This window comes from Accipiter gentilis, chromosome 25 (assembly GCF_929443795.1).
Source record: "Accipiter gentilis chromosome 25, bAccGen1.1, whole genome shotgun sequence".
Taxonomy (NCBI): domain Eukaryota; kingdom Metazoa; phylum Chordata; class Aves; order Accipitriformes; family Accipitridae; genus Astur; species Astur gentilis.
This window is the reverse complement of record NC_064904.1, coordinates 20,657,605-20,682,333: the sequence shown is the minus strand read 5'-3', so window position 1 is coordinate 20,682,333 and position 24,729 is coordinate 20,657,605. Positions and strand designations below refer to the sequence as shown.

At 54.6% G+C, this 24,729-nt stretch overlaps 1 protein-coding gene across 6 annotated transcripts; it reads right to left on the bottom strand.

Annotated features, from left to right (window-relative positions):
* Positions 1–15,590: 15,590 nt before the first annotated feature.
* Positions 15,591–24,445, bottom strand: VCPKMT (valosin containing protein lysine methyltransferase). 6 transcript variants are annotated; one of them, XR_007509635.1, is made up of 7 exons: positions 24,181–24,445; positions 23,803–23,913; positions 23,518–23,590; positions 20,940–22,562; positions 20,089–20,375; positions 19,672–19,881; positions 15,591–17,312 (listed from the first exon to the last, which is right to left on the bottom strand). XR_007509635.1 is itself a non-coding variant. In XM_049829033.1 (6 exons), the coding sequence occupies exons 1-6, from the start codon at positions 24,390–24,392 to the stop codon at positions 20,361–20,363; spliced, it is 636 nt and encodes a 211-aa protein (XP_049684990.1). In that variant the 5' UTR covers positions 24,393–24,439; the 3' UTR covers positions 19,923–20,360. The 6 variants fall into 6 exon arrangements, 1 of the variants encoding a protein (XP_049684990.1); XR_007509637.1 differs by lacking the exon at positions 19,672–19,881 and having other exon boundaries at positions 15,592–17,312; XR_007509634.1 differs by lacking the exon at positions 15,591–17,312 and having other exon boundaries at positions 18,735–19,881.
* Between the last annotated feature and the right edge of the window lie 284 nt (positions 24,446–24,729).

Below are 24,729 nucleotides of genomic sequence, written 5' to 3'. Positions count from 1 at the left end.
GAACCACCAGCAGCTCCTGGCTCAGTAGAGGCATCCTTTGTGCCCCAACTGCCCTTCAAACTTGGTGAAAACACACTCAGGGGTTAAAAAGAGAAGAGGAGGAAGCCAAGGTGTAGATGACACGCTGAACTCCTGAACTTGTTTCTGTGTCTGTGCCTAGACTGGATTCCTTGTTTGAAATATAATGGGGGTAATGCTGCCGGAGCCAGGCGCTGGCTTCATCCCGAAGTTTCTTTCTGATGGAGCGGGAGGGGAGGTTTTCTCTCTCGTCGTTGCAGGAGATGAAAACTTGTGGAAAGCTGCAGCAAAAGGCTGCGCTGCGTGCCCACGGTTGTTTGGCCGTGTTATGGGGGTGCACTCTTAATTCACATTTTGGGGAGGGGAAAAGTGAAAGACCTCGAGACAGCTCCCGCTGCGCTCGGCTGTCCTCCGCTGCCCCTCAGCCTCTGCGGTTCCAGGAGAGTAGGACAGACAGGGTGGCAGACCTCAGTAGCGAGGGAAGCGTTTTCCCAGGCTTAACTAGAACTATTTGAGAAGACTATATTGCTCTTCGCATGCCTGAGCTGCAGCGATATCCCCAAGCCCGCGTGGGTCCGGAGGAAGGTACATGGTGGGGAAAGGGGCAGCCTCCAGCACCCGCCTCCACCATCACTGCTGGGGACAGAGAGGAGTGGAGGAAAGCATCCAGCGCCGACACCAGCCCCGAAATACCTCTGGCCTCCGTTTGAAGCTGGTATTCGACGAATAAACTCGTTACGTGAAGGGCAGGAGTTAGAGTGGTTTGCCGCGCTGGGCTAAGGCTGCAAGGTGGAACTGATACCGGTGCTGGCGCCTGGTGCTGGCGGCTTCTAACTTGGAAGTAAAGTTTGTTTGGCGTACTTTCTCGGAAGGAGACTTTGCACTTTGCGAGCGTGGAACGTGGGATTGCATAGTCCTCGTGCTGTTAATATTTGCTATTTTTGCCCCGAGGAGCTTTCTACGTTTTCCTTTTGAAAACAGGGGGCTGTTTTGGAGCAGGCGCTAACCCCGTGGCTGTTAACTTCCAGCTGCCGCCCGTCAGCGGACCGAGGTGCACTGGTGCAGTTATCCCATTAGCTTAACATCTGCCAGAACGCCCTTTCCCCACAGGGGCTGGATTAGTCTGGAACTGACCCAGCTCTCTGGGAAGCTTTTCCTATCACGTACTTGTGGCTTTCGATCTGCTGCCCTAACTGTAACCAAACCCAGCGCCTGTCTCTCGCCGTGGAGCAGGAAGCTTTTGCAAGCAAAACAGTGATTTGGCTCTACCTCTCCCTCCAAAGCAAGTCTGCCTAAAAGTGTTCGAATTGCATCGCGTTTAAATGTTCCAATTACATCCTGTGCGTCACGTAGATACTCGTAGTTTGCATCAAACGGGTTGTTTCGGCTGCGATGACCTGCACCGGACTGGTTTTCACATTGGCATCGAAAATAAAGGCATTTCAAGGGGGAGGCGAGGCGGCAGCAGCAGCGGGGCAGGCGCCGCTGGTGCGTTTGATTTCTTCTTGCTGCTTGATACAAAGGTTCGGGACAAACTTCCCCAGCACCTGCTAGCTGGAAGACGAGCCAAGCTCAGCAAGGGCCGATGTGAAAGTCGCTGGCGTCCGGCGCTGCATTGTGGAAGGCGTTGAATCGCTGCCAACGAGCTGTCCCTCGATCTCGCTCTGGCTCATCTTACAACCTTGGACTAGTTAATGAACTCAAAGTCCTCCGGCCCTTGCCTCCAAGCATCTTGAGTATGTGGCGGGTATGAGACAGGGTGACCGTCGGCCAGGCTGGGACGCTGCTGCCCGGGCGCTGGCGATGCTCCTGGCCTGCTCCTGCCGGTCTCCTGCAGCTGCAAAGGCACCTTTTTTGCCTCAAACCTGCTTCTGGCCACTGTGCTGCAGCTTTCTGGCCCTCTTTAGGGAGGGATGGGAATATTTCAGACCAAGCAGTGGTATGTTGTCCCTTAGGTAAAGCTGCCTGCAGCCTTGCAGCTGCAATCTCAGGATCTCAGCTCCTGCCTTGCCTATTTGGCTGATACCTAATAAAGAAATTATATCTTCTGCATTTTCCCCTTGATATCAAGTTATGCTCTTAAACACAGTGCCAATATCTTCTGCATTTTCCCCTTGCTATCAAGTTATGCTCTTAAACACAGTGCCAAAGCTTCCCAGCTTTTGTTTCCATCGTGGACCTTATTCGTGATTTACAAAGAGGGGTGCCTCTCCCCACGAGGACGAGCTACGGCTTTTCACCTTCTATGAAGCTGCACATGATTTCCTTCACCTGAGGCCACCAGGTCACAGCCTGAAACCCCCTTGCTCCAACACTATGCTCATGGTAACCTCTTCACCATGCCGGTGTCGTCGTCCCCCCCATGCCCCACTGTGCCGTGGGGGAGAAGGGGCTCCGCAGTTTCTCCTTCCCCTCTTTTACGCACTCCGGCAGCTCCCGGTCCTCCCGGAAACTCTCCAAGTAGTGAAACTGGTTAATCACGTTGACGCTGAAGGAGCGCTGGCATCCGAGCGGGATCTGTGGATTAACTCGTTCCGCCCGGTGTTTGCCAACTTCTTGGCAGCCTGATGCATTATTCAGCAGCTGGGCTGCTTTCGGGCCTTTGGAAAAACTGGAGCTTCCCAACACTTGAGGGTTTTATGAGCTGATGTCTCTCCTCCGAAGCTCGCAGCTTACTCCTCTCTTGGATTGCTAATGAACCGCAGGCTGCTTAACGCTGAGACCCGGAATATTTTGCTGCTGGATCCCGTAGTCTGGAGAGGAGGCTTATGGCAAGCAGGCTTACTCCTGAGCTCTAACCCACCTCCCAGCGACCGCCTTTAAAAAAAGAAGGTGCTATTTAAGGCATCGGATCCGTGGATGTGTTTAACATCTGCCAACTCCCCAGCATCCCCAGGTTGCCAAAAATGTGCGCCGCGGCACCAAGGAAGGCTCCGGGACAGCCGTGCCGCAGCTGCGTGGGTACGATCCAGCCTGCTTAGAAACCTGCAGTTCAAGCCGGGGCGCTTGCAGATGACAGATAGGGAGGGTGAGGTGACTAATGAAGAATAAATATCCTGTTGCACCCTCCTCGTAGGCAGCGATGTCTCAACACACCGATGGCAGATACAGGGAGGTGGGAGGGGGGCACAGCCGGCTCCATCAGCCCTGGTTTTCTTTTGCCTCCAGGTACAGGAGAAAAATGGGGAAAGGCAGAAGCTGCGGTAGCTGGGATGCTCCTGGGGGAGGCAAGGGATGGGGCGAGGATGGGGGCTGCGGGGACGGGAGGGTGACAGGTACCGGGCAGAGAGGCAGTGCAGTACCTGGGGGGAGGCTCTTTCTTCCTTAAACTTGTTTATTTCCATCGGTTTCGATGGCAAAACCTGGATTGCTACATCCTTTTCCATACTACGACGACACCTTTGAGTTTATGCCAGCGGAAGGCATTTGCAGGGCCATCAGGTCTGAGATGACGATTTTTCCATCTTCTCTGATTTTTCAAGGTACTGCAGAGTTGTTGTTGTCAAAGCCTGTTCCCCGTTTTGGAAACATAATTGAAATTATGCAAATGCTGGTGCGGCACCGGTGAGTAACTGATGCGCTTAACGCCCCGGCGCAGCACCGCTCCGATGGGAAGCTGTTTTAGCACAAAAACCGTGTGTCGGTCGGGGGGGAGACCGGGGGCTCAGCTCCGCTCCTGCCGCGTCTCCTGGTCCCACCAGCACCTGCGCTGAGGATCTGATCCTGCTCCGACGATGCTCAGAGCAAAGCGCAGAGCTCGCCGCATTCGTGCCTGAACACCCAGCAAAACTGTTGTTGCTCGACCATCCAAAAAGCCGGGGCGGTCGGGGTCTGGGGGTGCAGGGTGGGCGAGCTTGTGTAATGCTGACTTGGAGGGGCTGTTTGGTGGGACCAGAGAGTGGAAGCTGGAGCACAAGGCTTGAGGGACCAGAGCAAAACTCTTGCCACGGGGTTGCTCTTTGGGCTGCAACCCTGCCGCCGTCCAGAAACCCACCCTACGTGGTGGGGTATGAGTGCGGGGATGGTGTCCGGATCCGATTACGGTTCAGACCTGGGATATGGTTTGGGCATTGCCCTGCTGACCTGGTCCCGGGAGGGAGCGAGTCCCAGCTGGGTGAGGTGGTCTTGGCCAACCTTCAGTTGGGTGGCACTGAAGCTGCCGTGGTCAGCGGCAGGAGAGGCGACTAATAAAGGTGAGGTTCATGGGAGAAGCTGGCTCGGTGGCATCTTGATAGTGCCCTTGGTGTGGGATCCTGAGAGGGGCTGCCGAAGCAAAGGCAGATCCTCGTAGTGCACAAAGTCCTTCTGCAGAGAGCGATTTGCAAGAGGGAGGAGGATTTTGCCAAAATAAAAGAGCTTTCCTCCCCACACCCATCTAGGCCTTTCCAACCACACATCCCTCGGCGGTTCCTCTTTTAGCACCACGTCTCCTAAAAAAAAAAAAAAAAAGAAGTGTCGTCTGCAGCTTTTCTGGAGGCTGCAGCGCTCTCGTGTCGGTTAACGCACAGCTTTTCCCCGGCCTCCTTCCCGCTGCAGTTCTTAGGCTGAATGCAATCTTTTCCGGTCTGATCGCATGGCCAAGGAATGTATGTGCATATATACAGAGTGTGTGTCTGGAGTAAGTTAAGTGCCAACAGCGAGGCTTTCGCGAGCAGCGTGGAGGAAAAAATGATGCCCAAGTTGCCGCTTCCCCAGTTCCCTTTGGGTTTGGGACGTCAAGCCAGCAGGCGATGGGCAATTTCTGCCTCTCCACGGTCAATAAAATCTTTGCCAACTGGAACAAAAATGTTAAATCCGGTTGGCTTGGAAGGTAATGCCAGCTAATAAATAAATGGGGTTGAAAAAAAAAACCCAAACCCGGGTGATCCAGCAAACAAGCATGTCATTCAGCGCTCCCTGCGAGACACCGCGGGAGGGTGCGGAGGGTGACGGTAGTAATTAAGAAAGCAATTAATGCTAGACGTGAAGCTGCCTTCCAAAGACACGAGGAAATCCAGACTACAGCTGTGCTGGCACTGCTTGCCCTGGCAAAGACCCTGCCTGTGCTGGAAAGGGGGTTGCACGTGGCGTGTTCGTTTGCGGGCTCCCGGTCCATATTCCTGGAGAATCACCAGGTCGGGAACTCGGCATCCCCTTGTGGGTCCAAAACGTCTCCGTCAGCTTTGGTGGGATCTGTGCTGCCCACTCCCTCCCACCAAAATGCCAGCTGGGGCGGAGGAGCGGGAGGACCAGCAGCTCTTCCCTGCTTCCAGGGCCGGGTGATCCAGCCCAGCGGCGCGAGCTCCCCGAGCATCTTTCCACGCCAGCTGCTTTGTCAGCTTGGAGCTCTTGGAAAAAAAAAAGAGCAGGATGATGTTTCTGTACCAGAGCCAACATCTAACGCGCTCAATTTGGCTACGGCCCGCGCGTGGGGCCGTGGTCAGGCACGGCGCTGGATGCAAAATGCCTTTAAATGTAGATTTAAATTAGATATAAATCTACTCCTGCGTGCTGGAGGTGAGTTCACCCACCCCCTGCTTCGCACCACTGGTGGTAAAATGTCACACTGCTGGAGATGGCCACTGGAGCCCAGCACAGCAGCACCAGTGCCGCTTTTGCCAAAAAGCATGTCGGAGGGTCTCCGTGCATCTCCAACTCCGTCCCTGCAGTGACAAATAAAACCAGGGAGAGCAGCTGGGAAAGCCAGCGGCAGGGCAGCCAAGTGGGGATGTGGCGGGGGGGACCCTTTCTGCACCCACTCCTGCCCGTGGGTGTCCGTCTGGTTTATATATTCACATCTCCCAAACTAACGTCCCGCTGGCAACAACATGCAAACATGAAAGCCGCCCAAATGCTGCTTTCTGCCTTTGAACGCTGTAAGTGAAAGTGAAAAAACCCCAATGACTGCTGCTAGCTTAAATTGCAAAGGTTTATATATATATATATATATATGTATATATATAAAAATAAATAAATGGCAAAGGTTAATCTAGATTGGTGATTGATGGATCCACAGCTAAAAGCATCCCCTTCTTGAAATGCTTAACCACTACCAGTGCCTGCAGGGAAGCTGGTACTGGCTAAAACCACGGAGGAGATGGGAACATTTGTGAGCCGGGTCTGCAGAGCCCGACCTGGTCCTGCATGGACTTCCCAAACTTGAGGCCAGTGACGCCTCTTTGGACCCGGTGTTTTACTCTGGGGCAAAACCTTTGTGCTCAAGCCACAGCATCTCCTTTTTTTGCTTAAGCTAAAGCCCCTTTATGCTGCTAGATGGCTGCTGGGGGGGGTCATGGCAAGGAAAAAAAGGACTCTGATGTGTCTCCTGGTGTTGTCGGGTGATTTTTTGGGCAGACACGCCATCCTCGCTTGGTTTGTGGGAGACTCCGGGACTGGATCTGGATGCTTCTGCCCTTTCTTTAAGCGAGCGTGAAGCTTGGGAGCAACCTCCCCCCCATCTCAGCAGCCCTGTCTTCCTGGCACCAGCCCCCGTCTTCCCAAAATATCCCCTCCACAAAGCTCTCACAGCTCAGACTGCCCTGACAGTGTTTGCAGGGCGTTGCCTGCAGGCCTTTCCACTGAATTATATATAACGCTTGGGGTTGAGTTGGTTATTTTATTTTTTTTTGGGGGAAGGAAATCTGTTGCCAAGCAATATAGCTGTGGCCCTGGTTTCTTCTCCCAAACCAAGACCTAAAAGCACGTGTATGTCTTCAAATATCTGAGATGTCTGAAGTGAGATTGCAGGAGGCTGGATCATAGATATCTGGTGGAAAAGCCACTGGAAGGGTTGGGAGAAGGTTTCCCTTTTGTTTTCCAGAGGCTGCAAAGTTGGAAGTGGAGAGCTGTTTGATCCCGGATCCTGAGAAACCCTAAGGGGTCCAGCAGCGAGCTCTTCCCATGATTTTAGACCCAGCATGTGTACTGCCTCCTGGACAGCACATCATGTAAAAACACTGGGTTTTCCCCCAAAAGATGGACTCTGCGATGCGTGGACCAGCCCCAGCAAGGACCCATTACGGGAGGGAGGGGGTTGTCAAATCTCAGCGCTGCAAAGCCCGAAAGCGAACCTCGGAGCCTTCAATCGTGCCGCTCCTCAATCAACGGCACCCACGCGACGCCGGCGGGCGTAGATTAACGAAAGGGTCAATATCGACCCAAATCCCACACTTGGGAGGCTGACGGTGCCTGTTTGCTTCCTTGGGAAAGCTCCGGTGGGAACGACGGCACCGACTCCGTGATTGACTTTGGCCCCGGTGCTGACGAGCATCGCCCACGCCGCAGTCCCGGGGGGGGGGACGACGACCACCACGGTTCGGGCACAGCCAGGCTGACACCCCAAAACACAACCGCAGGAGGGTTTCACCTCCCAGCAAACTGGAGGGATACCACGTTTTCCTGATTTTTTCCCCAGCTGTTCAGCTTCGGAGGGAAATCACGACGGCGTGCTTTCCTCATTAACCGCTGTCATATTTTCCAGACAGAGCCTCAGTGTGCAATGCTGTAAATTAGAGTTATTCTCCTTTCTCAGCTGAGGTTGCTTAAGGAGCTTTGATTTAACGGGGTGTCAGCAAGCCCCCATTCCCCACCCCAAGCCTGCAGAGACACCGGGATGCCCCGGCCCCCACTGCCACCCGTGTTCCTCCCCACATCTTCCCTTCTTTTATCTCTCCAATGTGTCTTACACATAACACGCAGCGAAAATGAAAGAAAGAAAGTCGGCCGTGCCTGCGGGATGTGGCTCTGCAAACTCCCTGTACCCGGGGAGGGCTGCAATCAGGGGCAGAAAGATGTTTAGCCCAGGAGCAAACTCCAATTTTGGCACAAGGATCGGCCGAGGGTTTCACCAGCCCGGGTGTGTGCACGAAGGCAGGCTGTGATTTGCATTGCCAGATCACAAGTTGCTGCTAAAGGATGTGACCTAATTAAGTTTCAGCTCTTTTCAATATGATTTTCATACTCACATGGCTTTTTTTGACCTGTGTAACCAGCCGTCCCGGCAGGGATGTTTCGGGCTTGGAAGTGGAAGAGGAGAAAACATCTAAATTCCCTGTGGGAGTGGCTGCGGAGGCAAACTCCGGGGTCTCTCCAAAGCCCCTCCAAAGCTCCCAAATTTCACTCCCCTTTATGAAGCCGGTGGGCTCATGGGACTCTTCCCATCCCTGCAAAATGGGGAAGCTCTGCAAAGGCTCAGTGGGTGAGGAGTCCCGGGGCTGGCAGTTTTTCTTCCCAAAACCAGTTGATTTGTGCAGGAGAAGTTTGCTTTGCAATAGGGATTTTTTTATTATTATTTATTATTCCAATATTTTTGGTGCTTGGGGCCAAAAATGGGTGTTTCTCGCTGCACCATGCGCCCACCTGATCCCAAATACCACCTCGACCTTCGTCGGCAGCCCAGCGATGGGCTCGGTCCAAAGCTGGTTGACGAGAGACTGCGAGAGCTGGAAAAATAAATCACTTTTTGGTGGATGCAGCAGCATGTGATGGATTGCAAGCCTTTTACATCCCAGTTCTGTGGCTTGTGGTGCAGGGGGGGACCCCGTTTTCCCACCCCTCTTCCCGACGTGCCCTAAATCCGGCCATTTGGCCGGATTTAGGGCACGTCGGGAAGAGGGGTGGGAGAATCTGGGGTCAACAGGGTGTCCCCCATTGGACCAAGCATCCTTCCCAGGGCTCAGTGTTGGGTTCTTACACAAGATGCCTCCAGCCAAGACGGGTCCCATCAGACCCCATTACACCATCAGGTAAGCACAAAGTGAAGTCAACCGTCCCTTGCAACCAGACCTCCCCAGGAGTCTTTTAAACCCCAGGAAATATTGCTTTGAGTCTAAATTTTCCCCATAGGGATGTCTGGGGAGGGCCCATTCACCAGTAAGGGGAAAGCATGTCCCCGAGGAGAGCATCCCGGGTGTTTTTTTGGCTGGATGAGCAGAATACCCTGCATTTCCGCGTTGCTATGGCAAGGGTGAGAGCTGGGATTTTTGTGCCTGGGTTGGTAAATCGAGCCCGTTCTGCACGGCTGATTTGCCCTCCAATTAAGGGCATTCTTCACTTCCCCTCGCAATTAGCATAAAGAAAACCAATTAACTCCTGCACAGTGGACGCTGAGCACCGCTTTCCACAGCGTAAAACCCTGCTGCTCTCCCACGTTTCGATACAGTCAAAAAAACCCAACCTGTTGACGAAAGACATCTGTCAGGCTGAAAGCAGACCCCACGCTGATGCCCAGTGCACGACGGCGTGCAACACCGCAGCCGCGTATCGCAGCCCGGTCCCTATGGCAGCACCTGGGTTTGCCTCCCCGGTGAATCACGCTCTCGGCTTTGCTGAACCCCGCTGACATTGGGGTTGGGCTGCAAACTGGGGATTTGGGTGTAAAAGGAGATTTCTTGAAGTTTCCCGGGCATGCCGGCACCTGCGGCTCCCCTCTGCCCGTCACTCCCGGGCTGTGCCGGCCACGGCGCAATACCCTGCCACGGCATTCCCTTTGCCAAGCACCGGGACCAAACCGACGGGAGGGGGTATGAAGGGCACGTCTGCTTCCCCCTGACCCCCTCTGCCGCTCATCCTCCTTTTTTTTAGGGATGAATCCTGCTGGGAGCGAGGCGCAGGCTCAGCTGGAGGGTTTTACCCATCCCATCCCGCTGCTGCCTTCACGGCGTGCACGCCCCAGCAGCTACACCCGTAATCCCTGCCAGGAGGTGCAGCAGGTATTACCTGTTCCCAGACTGCTCGAACTTGCCCTGCATGGCTCAGGCTTTCCCGAGCTGTTCCCTGTTTCCCCCAGGCCCCCCCAGATGAATTCGGTTTGGCTGCTCCTTCTCCTGCCGGCAGCAGCTTTGCCACCCCTGGGCAGCGGGATGGTGGCAGCAGGGATGAGCCGTGGTCTCTCTCCAGTCTCCCAAAATAAATCTGGCAGGACCTTCCTGGTGGGAGAGGACGGCAGCGCCCTGCGGAGATAAGGGGTGACGGGCGACACGGTCTGACCTGGCTCCCGCAGCACCGCCGAGTCCCCGTGATTTGCCCCTGGGATTCCCCGTCACTGCCACAACATGTTGAATTTGCCTGACTGATGCTTCATTTTGGGGATGCCCCGGGTGGCCCCGGCCAGCCTCTGCGCAGGGAGGTGACTTGGTGACTTCCAGCTCCTACGCAACATCGCTCCCTCGGCTCCACCGGCTTCTCCTGAATTTCAGTTTTTCCGGAGGAGTGGCCGTGCTCCGGCTGGTTTATCAGCTGCCGGCTAACCTGGAGCAGAGCCAGCGTCATCCCCAAGCCCGGCTTTGTCCAAAATCCCAAGTGCCGGCACCGCCACTGAGGGATGTGCCCTGGGTGGCGGGACAAGGTGACTGCCCATCATCTTCCAGCTCCGCGGCAAATCCCAAAAGAGTCCCGGGGGATCTCAGGTTCCCCCCATGCCATGGCTTTCCTCGGGCGAGTTTATCTCATCCGATGCTAGTCACGGAGCAAACCCCCTGCCTTGCTCAGGAGGAAATTAAACAGTCACCGTTAACGACGGGTGGCCATGTGCAGCCCCCTCCCTTTGGCACAGCTTTCGGGGTGGGGGGGGGGGCTTATCCATGCCATGCACCAAAAACTGCAGCAGCTATTTGGTTTTTTTGGGGGCTAGTTTAACACTAATTAGGTGTTTTTGTGCAGCGCATTGGGCAAATCCTGGGTCCGGGGGACTGCATGCCCCCCGCCGGGTTGGGTTATCCTGATGGGTTCCCTGCAACCTCGGCAGCAGGATGGCCAACATCCAGAGGATTTAGAGAGCTCATTTCCCATTCATTTTTGTGGAAATGAGGCATTTCAGCTACTCTGGCAGAGCAGGAACCCTGTGGCAGGGCAGGAACCCTGTGGCAGGGCAGGGGTGTTGGAGGAGCCCCCCGTGATGTCCCTCTCTCTGCGTGGAGCTGGAGCTGGCATCCACAATCCCTTTAAGGTATTTTTGGTGTTTCCCCCCTCCACTGGGAACCTCTGAGCTGCTTTTTGTCAGCAAGAAATGGGAGGAAAAAGCACAGCCCCTTCCTGAGAGCTGCTCACCCCTCTGCCTCAACTCCAGTCCCTATTTGTTTTTAGAGACCCCTGGTCCCAGGAGGGGCAGAATCCGACCCTGCAGATACGGTCAACGCCAGCAGCTAAACACGGTCAAAAAGGGCTGCATGGAGGATACGTCCAGCTGCTGTTAAATACCGCAGGACATCACCAGGGAAGGATGACTCCATCGTTTTCTAGCAGCTATATCGGATGGGTTTCAGGAGCTGCCGATCCTTTTGGGGAGTGCATGGTGGGGGACATGGCCCCTTCCCATCACTTGGCAGTGGACAGAGCAGCCTCCTTCGTGCAAAGGTGCCTGGAGCATCCTTCATCCACGACACCGAGCCCTCAGCCGGAGCAGAGCCGGGAGGTTTGTCCACGGAGGGGGTGAACCCCACGGCCCCCCCACGGCCCCAAGGGCCGCCCGCGATGCTGCGACAAGAGATTACACCGACCGTCCTGAATACGACATCAAACCCCGTCTGTCAGCCCCCACCAATAATCCCCCAGGACAAAAGACCCTGAGGGCAGCTCCTGCCCCCACCAGTAATTCCTCTCCTGCGCCCTAATCCCCGGCCCTTCTGTCGCAGCGGCCAAATCCAATTAACCGTGCAACGATCGCGCTCCACCCTCCCGGCCCGGCGGGTGTTCAAACAGATCCAGCAGCCGGCGAGCACGTGGGGACCCTCCGTGGGGTCCCTCGGGGATGGGTGCTGTGGGTTGGCACTGCTGGGGCTGGAAAGGAGCATCCCTGCCCTTTGGTGGGGTTTATTCCCCCCCAAAAAAGGGGCTTCGGATAACCAGGAGGTGCGGCCGGGCAAGGCATAGTCCCTGGTGTGAGGGAGGGGAGGTGGTCTGGGACTCGTGGCTGTCGCTCCACTTGGGGTGATGCTTTTCTCCCATTTTCCCAGTTGGTTTGGCCGCAGCACCGGCTTCCAAGGTCACACTCTGAACAGCAGCGGAACGGCAGCCATCACACCCACGCAGGTCTAATTCAGCCTCCAGGACCTGATACCCGTTTGCACGGGGTTTGCCATGAGCCTCCGAGCTCCGTTTTACACATCCAGTTTCAGAGGAAGATCTCTGGTCCTCCTCCGACCCCGCACAGGGGATGGCTGGGAGCAGGAAGGATGCTCTCCGACCTGGCTGCTCTCCCAAGGCCGCCAACGGCTTTTCCCACGATCTGATTTGCAAAAATAAAAAAAAAGGCTCGCGATGAAGGTACAAACACAGGACAGCCCCGACGAACTCCCACCAGGAACAGGGTACAGCCAAATAAAGAGCCCAAATGTTTGTCTTTGCAGCCTTTGCCGGGGCAGCAACATGTACAAACTCGAGCTGCAAGATCAGGATGTGAAATCAGATATTTTTGGGACGGCTGAAGCTCGTGAGACAGAAAGGAGGAGCGGTGCAAGGGGAACCGGAGGGCGCAAAGGCAACGTGGCACTGGGAAGGGGGTTTGGTGGGGACCACCAGGGATGTGCCGCCAGGGAGATGCTGCCTTTCTGGATCTAGACTGGGGGAAAAGGTGCATAAATGATGGTTGGCTCCAGGAAGCACCTTAAATCAAGTGGAGAAATGCATGGAGGTGGAGGCTGAGTCCAAGGGGACGAGGTCCAACCCGGCCAGGGGACAGCGGAGGGCAGCACGTTGGCCATCGGCAGCTGCTCCGAGACCCGAGCTAATGTTTAGCTTTGGACTTTGCCAAGTTATCCAAGGGGCAAAAGAGGACGAGGGCTCGAGACCCACACGGGGCAGCGGGCGGCTGCGAGCCAGCGGGCTCCTGCACGAGCTCGGCTCAGGGGTTACGATTTCTGGGCGTAATTTCTACCGGTTTGGTCCCGGTTCAGCAGGGGGACGTTCGCTGACAAGGCCTGGCTGAGCTCCTCCGTTCAGCTCAGCTTTTCATGTAACGCTCAGCCCTTCCTGATTTATTTTATTCCCAGCACGCCGGGCTCCAGAGGGGTGTTTGCAAGGGCTGCGCTAAGGGGACATCGTCGTGGTAAGGGCGAGGAGCCTGGTGGCATCGCCGACAAGGCTGCAAAAGCGTCCTCAGCGCTGGCGCAGGGCTCAGCACGTCCCGCTAGCCTGGATAACCCTCCCTGGGAGGCACCTCGTCTCTATTTAAACCTCCCTCTCCTGGGATGTTATTAAGGCCATGTCTATTAAATTGCTCTGCGTCGCTTCGGCACGGCTCGCCCCCATCGCCACCCACGCTCCCCGGACAGTTCTCGTTTGACCACGGCCGGCTGTTTCCTCTCCATCCCCATCACCTTTACCCTGCAGCATCCGAGACCTTTATATTTTGAATTTTGCTTTGCCGGGCAATTTTGCATAGCAACATTTTCCAATCCCAGATTATTCTAATGACACCGCCGAAGCGCTAAAAATAGGAGAAAGGCATTTTCTGCCTCTCCCCCACCAGTCGCTGCCGGGAGCGCGGGGACGGCAGCGGGAGCCTCCGAGGTGTTTGCGGAGAGCGTTTGGAGAGTATCACACCTCCCCTTTCCTTTCCCAGCCGTGGATCTTTAAATATCTGGCCCAAATCCACACAAGCCTGTAGCTGCTTAACTCTTTCTCTGCATTCAAACCAAAAGGAAATTGGGCATCTAAATAGGGCTGGCCGAGGAAACGGGGCGGTGGGTGCGAAACTGCACCGGGGAGCTCCTGCCTGTGCCAGGTCAGGAAGGACCGAACTTGCAGGAGTGACTCAGCCACGGCGTGGGTGGTGGGGATGGGGCGATGGGGCTCTCCCGGCTCCCGTGGGGACACTGGGGCTCCCACGGGGCTCCCGGCGCCCGCCTGCCCTATCCCACTCGGCTTCTTCGCGTGCCGCAGCCCTTGAAGGTCCCCAGGTCCTGAGTGCGGTGGAAAAGGCTGTGAGCCAAGGCAGGGAACCGACACTGAACCGACACTGCTCTCCCCAAAGTGATGCACTCCCTCAAAAATGATGCACATCGCTAAAAAAGTGATGCACTCCCCCCAAAAATGTTGCGTTCCCCCAAAAAAGGGATGCACTGCCCAAAATCCGGCCATGCTGGATTTAGCACCTGACGAGACTTGGCACGGTGAAGCAGCAGCCTAGGGACAGCTGAGCCGTGCTCTCTGTCATGGATATCACCACGAGGAGGGTTTTGGGAGCACAGGGAAGGAGGTGACGGCAGCCCCAGGGCATGGGTGTGCAGGGACATGCTGCTTCCCCAAACGTGGCTTTTCGGAGCTGCTTCCTCCCTGCTGCACGCCTGGCTGCCGCATTTACCTCTGCTCGGTGGTGTCTTGCTCATGAACTCTTATCCTGCTCCGGGTTGGGAGTGATGGATGAGCCGGCATCAACAGGAGGTAGAATCTGCAGCACCTCCAGGATTCCCCGCCGGGTACGGCAACAGTGATTTTCCTTTTGGGGCGACGCTCAGGGCAGCACGTGCCAGGTTATTTCTCTGTTTTATTTTTTATTTAAGGCATCTTACGGGATCCTGGACTCACCGAGGGTGGCTGGAGCTTGGGAATCCGTGGGGCCATGTGGACAACGCATCTCCAGATGGCCTCACCAGCCCTCAGAACCCACCACACATCAACTGGGTTAAGCCCGTGCTGCCAGCCTGTGCAGGGGCAGCGAAACGTGCAGCTGCTGCCAAATCACGTGCAGAAAACTGTCACTAACAACTTCATCCGCGGCTTCAGACCGGATTCCCAGAGCCTGCACTGGGAATGGGTCCGTTCATCACCCTGGGCATGAAAACTGGTCCCAGCATGCAGGCAAAGATGCATATGTTGAGCAGCCAGCCAGCCCGGGGTCATATCCAGCCCCATCAGAGACACAACTGCACTTTTTTTTCCCCCTTGGGGCAGCACAGGTCCTAACCAGAGGTGAATTAACACCCTGCACCAAGGGCCTCGGGCCAGGGTTCTGCTGAAGCTGAGCCGAAGGAGAGCCGGGTTTTGGAGGCCGGTCAGAGCAGGAGGAGAAGTGTCCGATTCCTGCCGCCGTGGAGGAGAACAGAAATGTCGGTGAGCCGGGGATTGCACACGCCGGGGACTGCACTGGAGCGGAGCAGCTCGGCCCCGGCCGCTGGCCACGAGACGGATGAGTCAGAGATTTTGGGCACAATGGGAAGCGCGGGCTCAGCAGGGACCGGGACGTGCCGGATGGGGACGTGCCAGGATGGGACCTCAAGGCCACCGAGCGCTGCATCGCCGTGAGCAAAACCTCCTCAGGGGCAGGGCACAGAAGCAATAGGAAGAAACGTGACTTTTGCCCGCCCGGTTGCCGCGAGAGGAAGGAAACGGGTGAACTCATGGTGGCGAGCGTGGAGAGGGGCCATGCCACGCGTCCTTCCCATCCTGCCGGCAGCCAGACCGGCCACCAGCGTGGGGCTGCCTGCAATTCCCAGCCGGCGCTGGCAGGGTACCAGGGACCACGTCCCAGCTCGGCAAGAGCCGTATCCAGCCTGGCTGCTTCCCCAAGGCATCCCCACCTCCCTCTCGCCCACTGCTGTCTTCTCCCTTATGGAGCCTTTTCCTTTTCTTTTTTTTTTTCAAAAAAAAAAAAAAAAAAGCAAAGCAAACCCACAAGTGCAAGAAGAACAAAAAAAAGATAACCAAGCCAAAGCAGGAGCCCTTTATCACCACCCATTCCGAGTTAGTCTGACATGCCCTCAGCTGCCCCCACATCCCACATGAGAGCTGGCAAGGGCAGAAATAATTGGCACACACTAATTACAGGCACGAAGATGGAGGTGCTGCTTGCAGGCCACGCAGCCTCAGGCACATGGGTCTCACAGCTCGCAGCAATAGGTGAAACCTCCCACAGCAAACCGGGGGCGGACTCAGCCATCCATCCCCAGGGGCAGCAGGAAGCATCCTCCAGAAACGTCTCAAAAGGCCAAAAAACATTTGCCAGAACTGCAGCCACCGCTTTCTCTGCTCATCGGCATCTTCCATCCCCTTCCCACGGGATGGTGGCTGGGAGGAGAAGAGGATCCTCAAAAGAGACCACTGACCTTCGACGCCAGCATGGACCACCTGCACCATCACCCTGCCGAGGTCCTGGGTCGCTCCCCGGGGCTGGGAGCACCCAAACACTCGTACTCAGGGCTGAAAACCACGGCTGTAGTCACCCACCAGCACAGGAGCAAGCACTCACTGGCGTCTTTGTTGCAAAAACACCCCTCGCTGTTTGCTCAGCAGCAGAAAATACTCTTTTTTCGTATCGGGATGTGAAAGGAGATAACTGCTGGACCACGAGATGGAGGTCCCACGGCTTTTCCGCTCTGGGGGACGACAGGGCGCTGACCGGCAGCAAGCCCTGGGCAGATTGAACCGACACCGTTTCGGGAGGCGGGCGGAGAAGGCGGCTGCGATCTCTCTCCTCGCATTCCGCGTGGGACCGTGCCTGCACCGGGTCGAAGAGCCACGTCGGCACCGCTCCAGCCACCGTGGAGCGTCCCCGTCCCCACGCCACCGAGCACCCCCAGGTCAGGCTGGCAAAAGACCTGGGGTTTGAAATTCCGCTAATGAGGCCGGCATCACGGTGACCCACTGGTGCTGTGCCTGCCACGGTCCCCAGGGAGCCTTGCCCAACCCTTTTGCAGAAAACAGATGAAATCGCTGCAGTTTTGGGTTTGGGTTTTTTTTTTCCAAGTAGGGCATGTACAAACCGGGATCCTGTGCTCATCATCTCGCTCCTTCGGCCGGGTACGAGCCACCTCTCAGGGACCGACGAGGCAGAAGGCAAGCGCAGCTGGGGATGGGAGCCCCCATACGTAATCTCCCGTGGGCGAGTGGGCGAGTGTCGGCGTTACTGTGCCGTTCACAGCAGCTCCTCGGCTTGAGGGTCTGGAAACGGCACAACGGCAGCGATCAGCCGCAGCCTCGGGGGCATCTGTTCCCTCTAAATGAACCAGAAACTCAGTTTAAGTGAGCCACTTGCCCATTTACGGAGGACCCACTGCAGTTGGTGGGAGCAGGAGCAGATCCGCTGTAATACAGAGCTTTTTCTAACACTATCTCTTAATGCCACAGGCAAGAAGTATTTCCTAAGAGGAAAATCCATTTGTCCAGGATTACATGCACAGAAAATGATTATACAGCTGCGGAGGACAGCCTTTCCCAAGCAAAGCTACCAGTCCCGGGAGATGCGTGGGTGCGGGTCCTGGCCCCACGCAATCCTGGGGGGCTCTGCAGCAGCGCCAGGAGAAGCGCAGGAATTGCTCACGGATGGCTGGATCTGGACACCGGCGCACTCTGTGGCAGCTGCCCCGCATCCCGTGCTTTTCCTAGGAAAGAAAAAAATAATAATCAGGGTATGTGAAGGGTGAATCTCCTGAGGTCTGGCAGGTTTCTGAGCTGTGTCGTGACTAATAGGGCAAAAAGAAGCGATCAGCGATTTATGCGGCTGGTGCTGAGCTGGCATTAGACACTGTGCTCCATCCCGGACCACATCCAGGTGCCCTCGCCGTCGATCTAAATGGAAGTGAAAAGCTACACTGGCTGTCACAGCAAAGAGTAAGCAGCCCAGCAAAGCCCCAGCAGGATCACAGGGTGATGGCACTGCCATCGGTGTCACCGAGATGCGGATGCCACTGGAGGGTCCGGCCAGGAATGAGCCACCCACCAAGGCTGCGGTCTGACCCGAGCACGAGGCGATGCCGCCCCGGCACGCAAGCATCACGGCTCTCCCGTGGAAATCGCCGGCGACCTCCACACCCGCAATCCACACAGCGTGTTTCCCATCATTCGAGCTGGCATTGAAATGGTTCCAGAAAATGTCCATTATTTAAGCGCGATGTTCGGCAAACGCCCCGGTCTCCCAAACACCTCCGCCTGTGACCGGTGGCACCAAACCGGTTCCCACAGGAGGTTTGCTGCTCTCTCTTGCAAGGGTGTAATCAAATTTTGGCAAGATGATGCAGAGGATGTGTACCCAGCTCAGACACCATGGCTTTGGTGCTGCTGGCTCCATCGGCAGCCAGCTCGGAGGCGGCTGCGTGGCCGGTGGAGCCAAGGGAGGGATGAGGTCTCCCATGCGGAGAGCGCTGGGGTAGATTTGGGCCGGTACGGTGCCGGCAGGGATGGGAGTTGTTCTCAGGAGTGCCTGCTGTGCCCGGCAGAGCCCGACACCGGCAAAGCCACGCGTAGGCAATGCCGGGCAGCTCGCCAAACCTCGCCGAAGAGACCCTGTGTTTAGGCGAGCCGACGCACGCTCTCCCCAACGGGACAGGGCTGGGACAAAAAAAAAACCAACGGGGACAAATGGGATGGGTGAGGCAGGCAAGAAGCAGGACCAGCGTTTCCCTCGCACCCCGTTTTCCAGAAGGGCCCCACGCCTGCTCCTGGTTAAGAGCAGTAATCCCTGTGCCACGCAGCCACCGGCCCTATGGCCACCCCATCCCCAGCCACCATGGAGCTCAGCCCCAGCAGGAGGATCCCGATCCCCTCTCCAAAAGCCCTTTTTTCTGCCCCCCCCCCCCCGCAAAAAAAAAAAAGCAGCCATTTCATCCGGACAAGACACAGCACACGTCACCCCCCCGCTGCCCTGGTTATCGGCGGTTTCCTCTTCGCAGAGACCGAGCAGCGGCAGCAGAAGCGGTTGGGTTTTACATCCCCCCTTGCAGCGGGTGCAGCTGGTGACGGGAAGATGGCGCGGGGGGTGACGGGACCCGTGACCCCCCCCCCCCACAAGGTCCCCCTCGCCCTATGACGTTTGCAACTTTAGCATTACAGGCATGAAGTTGAGGGCACCGCGGAGCAGCCAGCGGCTGCGCGCGGGGAAGAGAAAAGCACGACTTCCTCCCTTTTTTCTTCTCGACAAGAGATCCGAGCCCATATATAAAGGAAGTGCTGAAATCACACGCCCCATCGATAAAATACAATTATTCCGTCAGCACCAAACCCCTGGGAAACGCTGCTCCCCTCCTCCCAGGGGTCTGCAGTCAGCAAAGAGGCTGCGGCTGCAGGGAGATGCTATCGGCAAACGGCACGGCTCTCGCACCTTCAGACACCACTTCTGGAACAAGAGTTTCTACCAGGGAAGTCATGCTGGCGTAAACATGCCAGTAAATATCTTCCTGCAGGCCACCGGTTAATTAAGGAGTTCTTTTCATAACAAGTTAACAAATAACACGTGCGGTTACGACAAATTACATTCTCACTTTGCTGTGCATTCGCTACTCATCACTGTTGTGCTTTGCAAGCCAGGGCAGTATTTTATGGAGTGTGAAGTTCGCAAGGAACGCTCTTACTGGAGATAAAGGGAGCCCGAGCTCAGGGCAGGCCCAGAAAGCGCCTGGGTGCCCACGAACAAGGCTCCCCCCAAAACCAATGGCTGAGGTTTTGAGAAAACCCAGTGCATTTAGCCTAAATACTCAGGTTTCTGAAGCAGGGACCGCTCGTGCTGTGTGCAGCGTGAACAAGGAATTGTAACGGGCTGTTCCAAATCACGTTGAGCAGCACCTCTGTCGCAGCAGACCTACTTTCACAGCGCGCAGCCGGGGCTGCGGGATGGCGCAGGCAGCCACGGCCGCTGCCGCTACAGAGCAGAAGTGAGATTTACTTTGAAATTGCATCTCAAAGCCATTGCTGTGCAAAACAAGAGGCAGCTTGGTGAGAAATACCAACAGCAATGAGCCTGCTCACCAGAATCGTTTGAAGGTGTTGAACTTTTAACACCGTGGATCCTTGTACCAGAAAAGCGCAGGTGAAATCAAAAGGAAGAACAATTTCACACAGGCGCAGGGACCACGTGCGTGTTCCATCTGTGCAGTACCTACCACCACCAACAGCCTCTGCTCCTGGAATGAGACTCCCAGGACCTCTGCAATGCAGGAATGACACAGAAACCACAGGCTGAAAGAAAAAGCAACAAACCCCACCATCTGACACCCATCTCAAGTGTAAAAATTTTATTAACTGTCTATCTGGGGCTGTGTGATTGAGCCCACTCAGAGAGTTTTCTCCTCACAGAGACCATGGTGCGGTGTCCTTGGATCCGCTCCGCGAGCACTCAGCAAGCCGCCCGCTGCTCTGACAAGCAGAGGTAAGCAGAACACGTACCCAGCGCTGCTCTGGGTGAAGCTCTGGTTCCGTTTTCTGCCTCAGCTGGCAGACATCGACAGCTCACGTCTGTCCTCTTGGAAGGCGCAATCAATGGATCTAGTCTAACTTCTTCGGGTGCCTCATGCCAAGCCCACCATCGAGAAGCCATTTTCCGTAGATGAGTCACAAACCACACTGGAGACAGTCCTTTTGTGGTGTTATTCTATACCCTCTCCCTCTTCTCCAGAGCTCTACCAGTTGCCAAAGGACAGATACTGTGGTCAAAGATCTCACGATGGAAAATTCTGTGAAGAGATTTTAAAAAAAAGTACTGATTTTTAAGTGGCCTGGGTTTGGCACTGGACCCGCATGTTGTGTCAGTGCAATATGCAAAGTAATCTTCTTCATGCATAACTGTCTGCTCCATCAATTAACCAAAAAATGATCTAATCAAGCCTGACAGGTGCCAAGTACCACGTCTGGAGACTGGTTTTGGGGAGAGGGCTGTACAGCAGAGCACACAGTACTAAAAGCAGCAGTGGGCGTACTATTTTAATTGCTTTGATGCCTCAAAACTCCAGTTTTGAGATCCCGCTGCCCTACAGAGTGCGGAAGCAGAACAGAAAATCGGCGTGCAGCTCAAGCATGGTCCTGCTGCAGACAAAGGCTGGCACCTGGCAGAGCACTGGGTTTCAGGACAAAGTAGCTCCTTTGTACACACATGGTTCTGGTCCGCAGTTCCACAGGGTCCCTAAAAGTATTTCACAGTCATTTCAGAGCTTCACCCCTGGAACGCTCACACTACGCCAAGAAAACAGCAGCTCTGTGAATTCCTGGCAGCGTTTGCTGCGCCAGTTAAATTAACCTACCGTTTGTTTCCTGTGGATATTCATGATATGAATGTCTTCGCTGCGATACTCTTCATCGTGCTTATCCAGGGGAATTTCTTCCAGCTCAAAGTCCATCTGAAGCAGCTGGTTATCAGAGAACACACACAAAACAATTCAAATGACACTGACCGCCCTTCTGAACTAAACATGTTCAGTTAAGAAGGTCCCACAATATACTGCTTGAGGGCAAGAAGCCTTAGGAAGCTGGAACCACCAGGCTCAGACTGTTCCACTAAAGGCCTCTACAAACATGTAAGCCGTTTTCCCCCCGTGCAGCACACTGACTCTCGTTTTAACTACTCCAGTGCCAATTCGAAGTTACAGACACCTTGAAACATTTAAGAAAAATCTAAAAACTTGTGATAAAAGCATTTTGCTTCCTCCAGTCTCCGAAGTCCTAAGCCAAACCACAGCACCTGCCTCTATCTGCCAACCTTCTCAACTGGAGGGGAAGGGGAAAAAAAAGGCTAAAAAGCCCCAGCATCAAGTCTGCAACGCACTCAGAAGATTAACTTGGCTGAACCCTGGCAAGCTAAGGAAGGAAATAAATTACAAGAGAGCAGAAATCATCCAGAAACACCTATTGTGTTTATCGTGGGAGTGGCACCTCATCAGAGCTGATGTCTATTATAGGAACCCTACTCACAGTCAGGTCCCCACAAGAGTTCGAGGCATGGCTAATTATCAAAAAGGTGCTTTTATTAACATGTAAAAATCACCCTGGAATTTTTGCCCTTCCCCTTTTTTGTAGTAGTAGTATTACCACATACAATCCAGTACTCCTGCACAAGGGCTACTTTTCAGCAGACTTCACAGGTGCAGAGTTAAACCCTGCACTAACTGCCATCCCCACAACCTTAGGAGGATTCAGCTGTTACCTGTGCTCCTTTTCTTTACCTGCACAGAAGATACAGCTGGACTATTTAACTATGTCTCCTATTAACGCTCCCTCAGGAGAGGGGGGAGGAAATTTTTGCAAAAGCTGCTATATCAATTAGCAGAGTCTTGTGTTCCTGAGCTACTCTGGAAAACTTTACCTGTATTTTCCCTCTGCTTTCAACGGAACATGCTAAATGATTGATTTTGACAGGTATTACCTCACATATGGTGGCCCTTTTGCAAATGATATCACGAGCTAGAGAGCCTTTTAACAACCTATGTAAGCCTGGCTGCCTCGATCAAAAGCATCAATACAGTTAAGATTAGCAAGGCAAGAAAGGTTAATTCAACCTTTTGGGGGAAGGAAAGCTCAGTATGTATCTTGCTACTGCTAAGTTGGACAATAATTTCACAAGTCACCATCCAAATTTTCTGCCCCACGTAAAGACAAATGTGCTTCTCCTGCTACAAACTCTACTTTGTGCAGTCAACCTGAACTTGTATATGTAGCAACTGCCACTGATGTTTAGCTGGTCCAATACAAAGACCTCCTGTATCCAAGCTATTTTCCTTGTGTTCAAAAAGCACGTTAGAAACGCTTACCTCGAAGTATTTTCTCTCAATTTCAGGGTTCTTTCCCATAGTCCTCTGCTCATAACAGCACAAGATGCACGTATCAGGGCCAGTAAGGTCCTTCAGTGTCTTCAGTAATGGTTCTAATGACTGCCCAAAAGAGGTTAAGTATTTCCCACTTAGATTTCAAGTTCATTTTACTGGCACAATACCCTCTAACTAAAGTCTTCACCCAAGAGAGAACTTTCCAGTTTTGCTTTTCAGGAGTTATTTTTAGTACTTTAACTGGGACAAAAAGAACATGGGGGCAAGCTGGAAAGCAGAGGAGAAAGGGAGACTGCACAGGAGAAGAGTTTCACAGACTGACCAAGAAAACTGAACTAGCATCAAAGCCAAAAACATCCCACACTGCTGAGCAGGCATTTCCTTGAGGCACACAACAATTACTATTTCTTGACACGTTTCAAAAGTGAGAATTTTCTCAACCATTCTTGGAACATAGCTAAGATCCAGACCACTACGTATTGAAACAGGACCAACACGCAGGGAGCCAATGCAAGGGGCTGGTAAGACCACTGAAAGGGCACTGGGACATAGCGTTCTTCAGATCATTTCCATCTTTTTGCAGCTTCTGTTAGCTCTCTGTGCACATCCTACAGAGCTCCTGCTGAGGAGATGAGGCAGACTACAGCAACCACTTAGCCAGAGCATGACTTCTCCTTTTGCCTTGCCAAGAGAAGTGTGAGAACCCAAACAATGCAAATGTGGCACTATTAAACTTCATTTACCAATGCATTAAACAGTTTGTAACTATCAGTTACAACGTTTTGCTTCACACTTCATTCCCAATGTAAAAGAAAAAGGGGCAGGGGGTTGGCACAAATATTAAGTTTGGGGTTTTTTTTAAGCATAAAAAAAGGTATCTGGTTGAATCTAAAATAGTCTTTAATCTGTTAAAAATGCCTTTTCTAGCCTTGTTCTACGTATTCCTCTGAACCACGGGGGCCAAGACAGAAGCACAATATTTATTTGAACACTTCTCACACTGAACCCACACCCTTCCCAAGGAAGCTTTCTACAGGGGTTTTGCAAAGTCCTCGTTTACCTCCTCATAGTAAATGCAATCAGCCATTAGTATATAATCGGGGGGAGGCTGAAATTCTGTAACATCTTCGCCCCTAAAAAGAAGCAAAAAAAAAAAAAAGGTGAAAACAAGCTTCGATAATAATACAGCACATACTACTATAGGACCGAGCATGAAGTTAACTGCTATGTTCTTACGCTGAGCTTCCCTTTTACAGCAGTGTTTTCAAGTGTATCTGGGAATTTAACACGGCAAGAGCAGAAGCCCCGTTAAAGCTGAACAGAAACGTTAAAGGATCATACAAACCATTTCAGTACCTTGGCTCTGACTGACCCTGTCACCAGATGTTTGTTGTTCTCTATATTAACCGTCAACAGCTCCTGCAGCTCCTCAAGGTCGGTGACCGTCACGTTCGCCCTGGAACACACACGGCGTTACGGCCCGACCCACCGGTCCCTCGCCACAGCGACCGCGCACCACACGGGCGTTTTGCGAGAATTTGCAAGATTTCACGCAAATAACGCCAAAAAAAGCGGGGTAAGAGGTGGTAAAACAGGCAGTAGGGACCTGCCCCTGCCCCTTCCCGGCAGTCACAGCGTTGTCCCCGCTTCGCCCTCGCCCGGACAGGCGGGAACCGGAGCGGCCCCGTCCGCCCTCCCGCAAGCCCCGGCCGGCGCCGCTCACCCCAAGGTGGCCGCCATGATCCCGACAGCACCGGTACCGGCGCCCAGCTCGAGAACTTCGCGTCGGGCGAGAGGGCAGGCGCCGGTTTCCAAGAATTTGGCGAGAACCAACGCGGCGTCCCACACCACGCAACCCACGCCGCCCGCCGCCCGCTGCTCCAGCCGCAGAGCCGGTCCGCCCCGCCGCTCCAGCTCCCTCACGAAGCCCGCCATGGCCGCGGCACTGAGGCGGCGGCGCCGCCCCTCCCCTCCCTCCTTCCCGCCCGGGGCCGCCCCGCCCGGTGAGAGGAAATGGCGGTTGTGGGCAGCTCCCTCGCCTCAGCGGTGGCCGTGAGGCGTTCCGGGCTGTCCGGCCGCCCTCTGTGTCGATGCCGCCCTCTCCCTTCACCCGCGCCTCAGCCCCAGCCGCTTCCCTGAAGCGGCAGGAATCCCCGAGGTAGCTGTTCCATGGAAACCGCTCCCTCACCCCTCCTGACCGACTCTCCTGTGAGTTGGCCGTGAAGTGTATGAAAGCATATATTCTGGGCTATCCTTCCTTGACAGAAAAGCG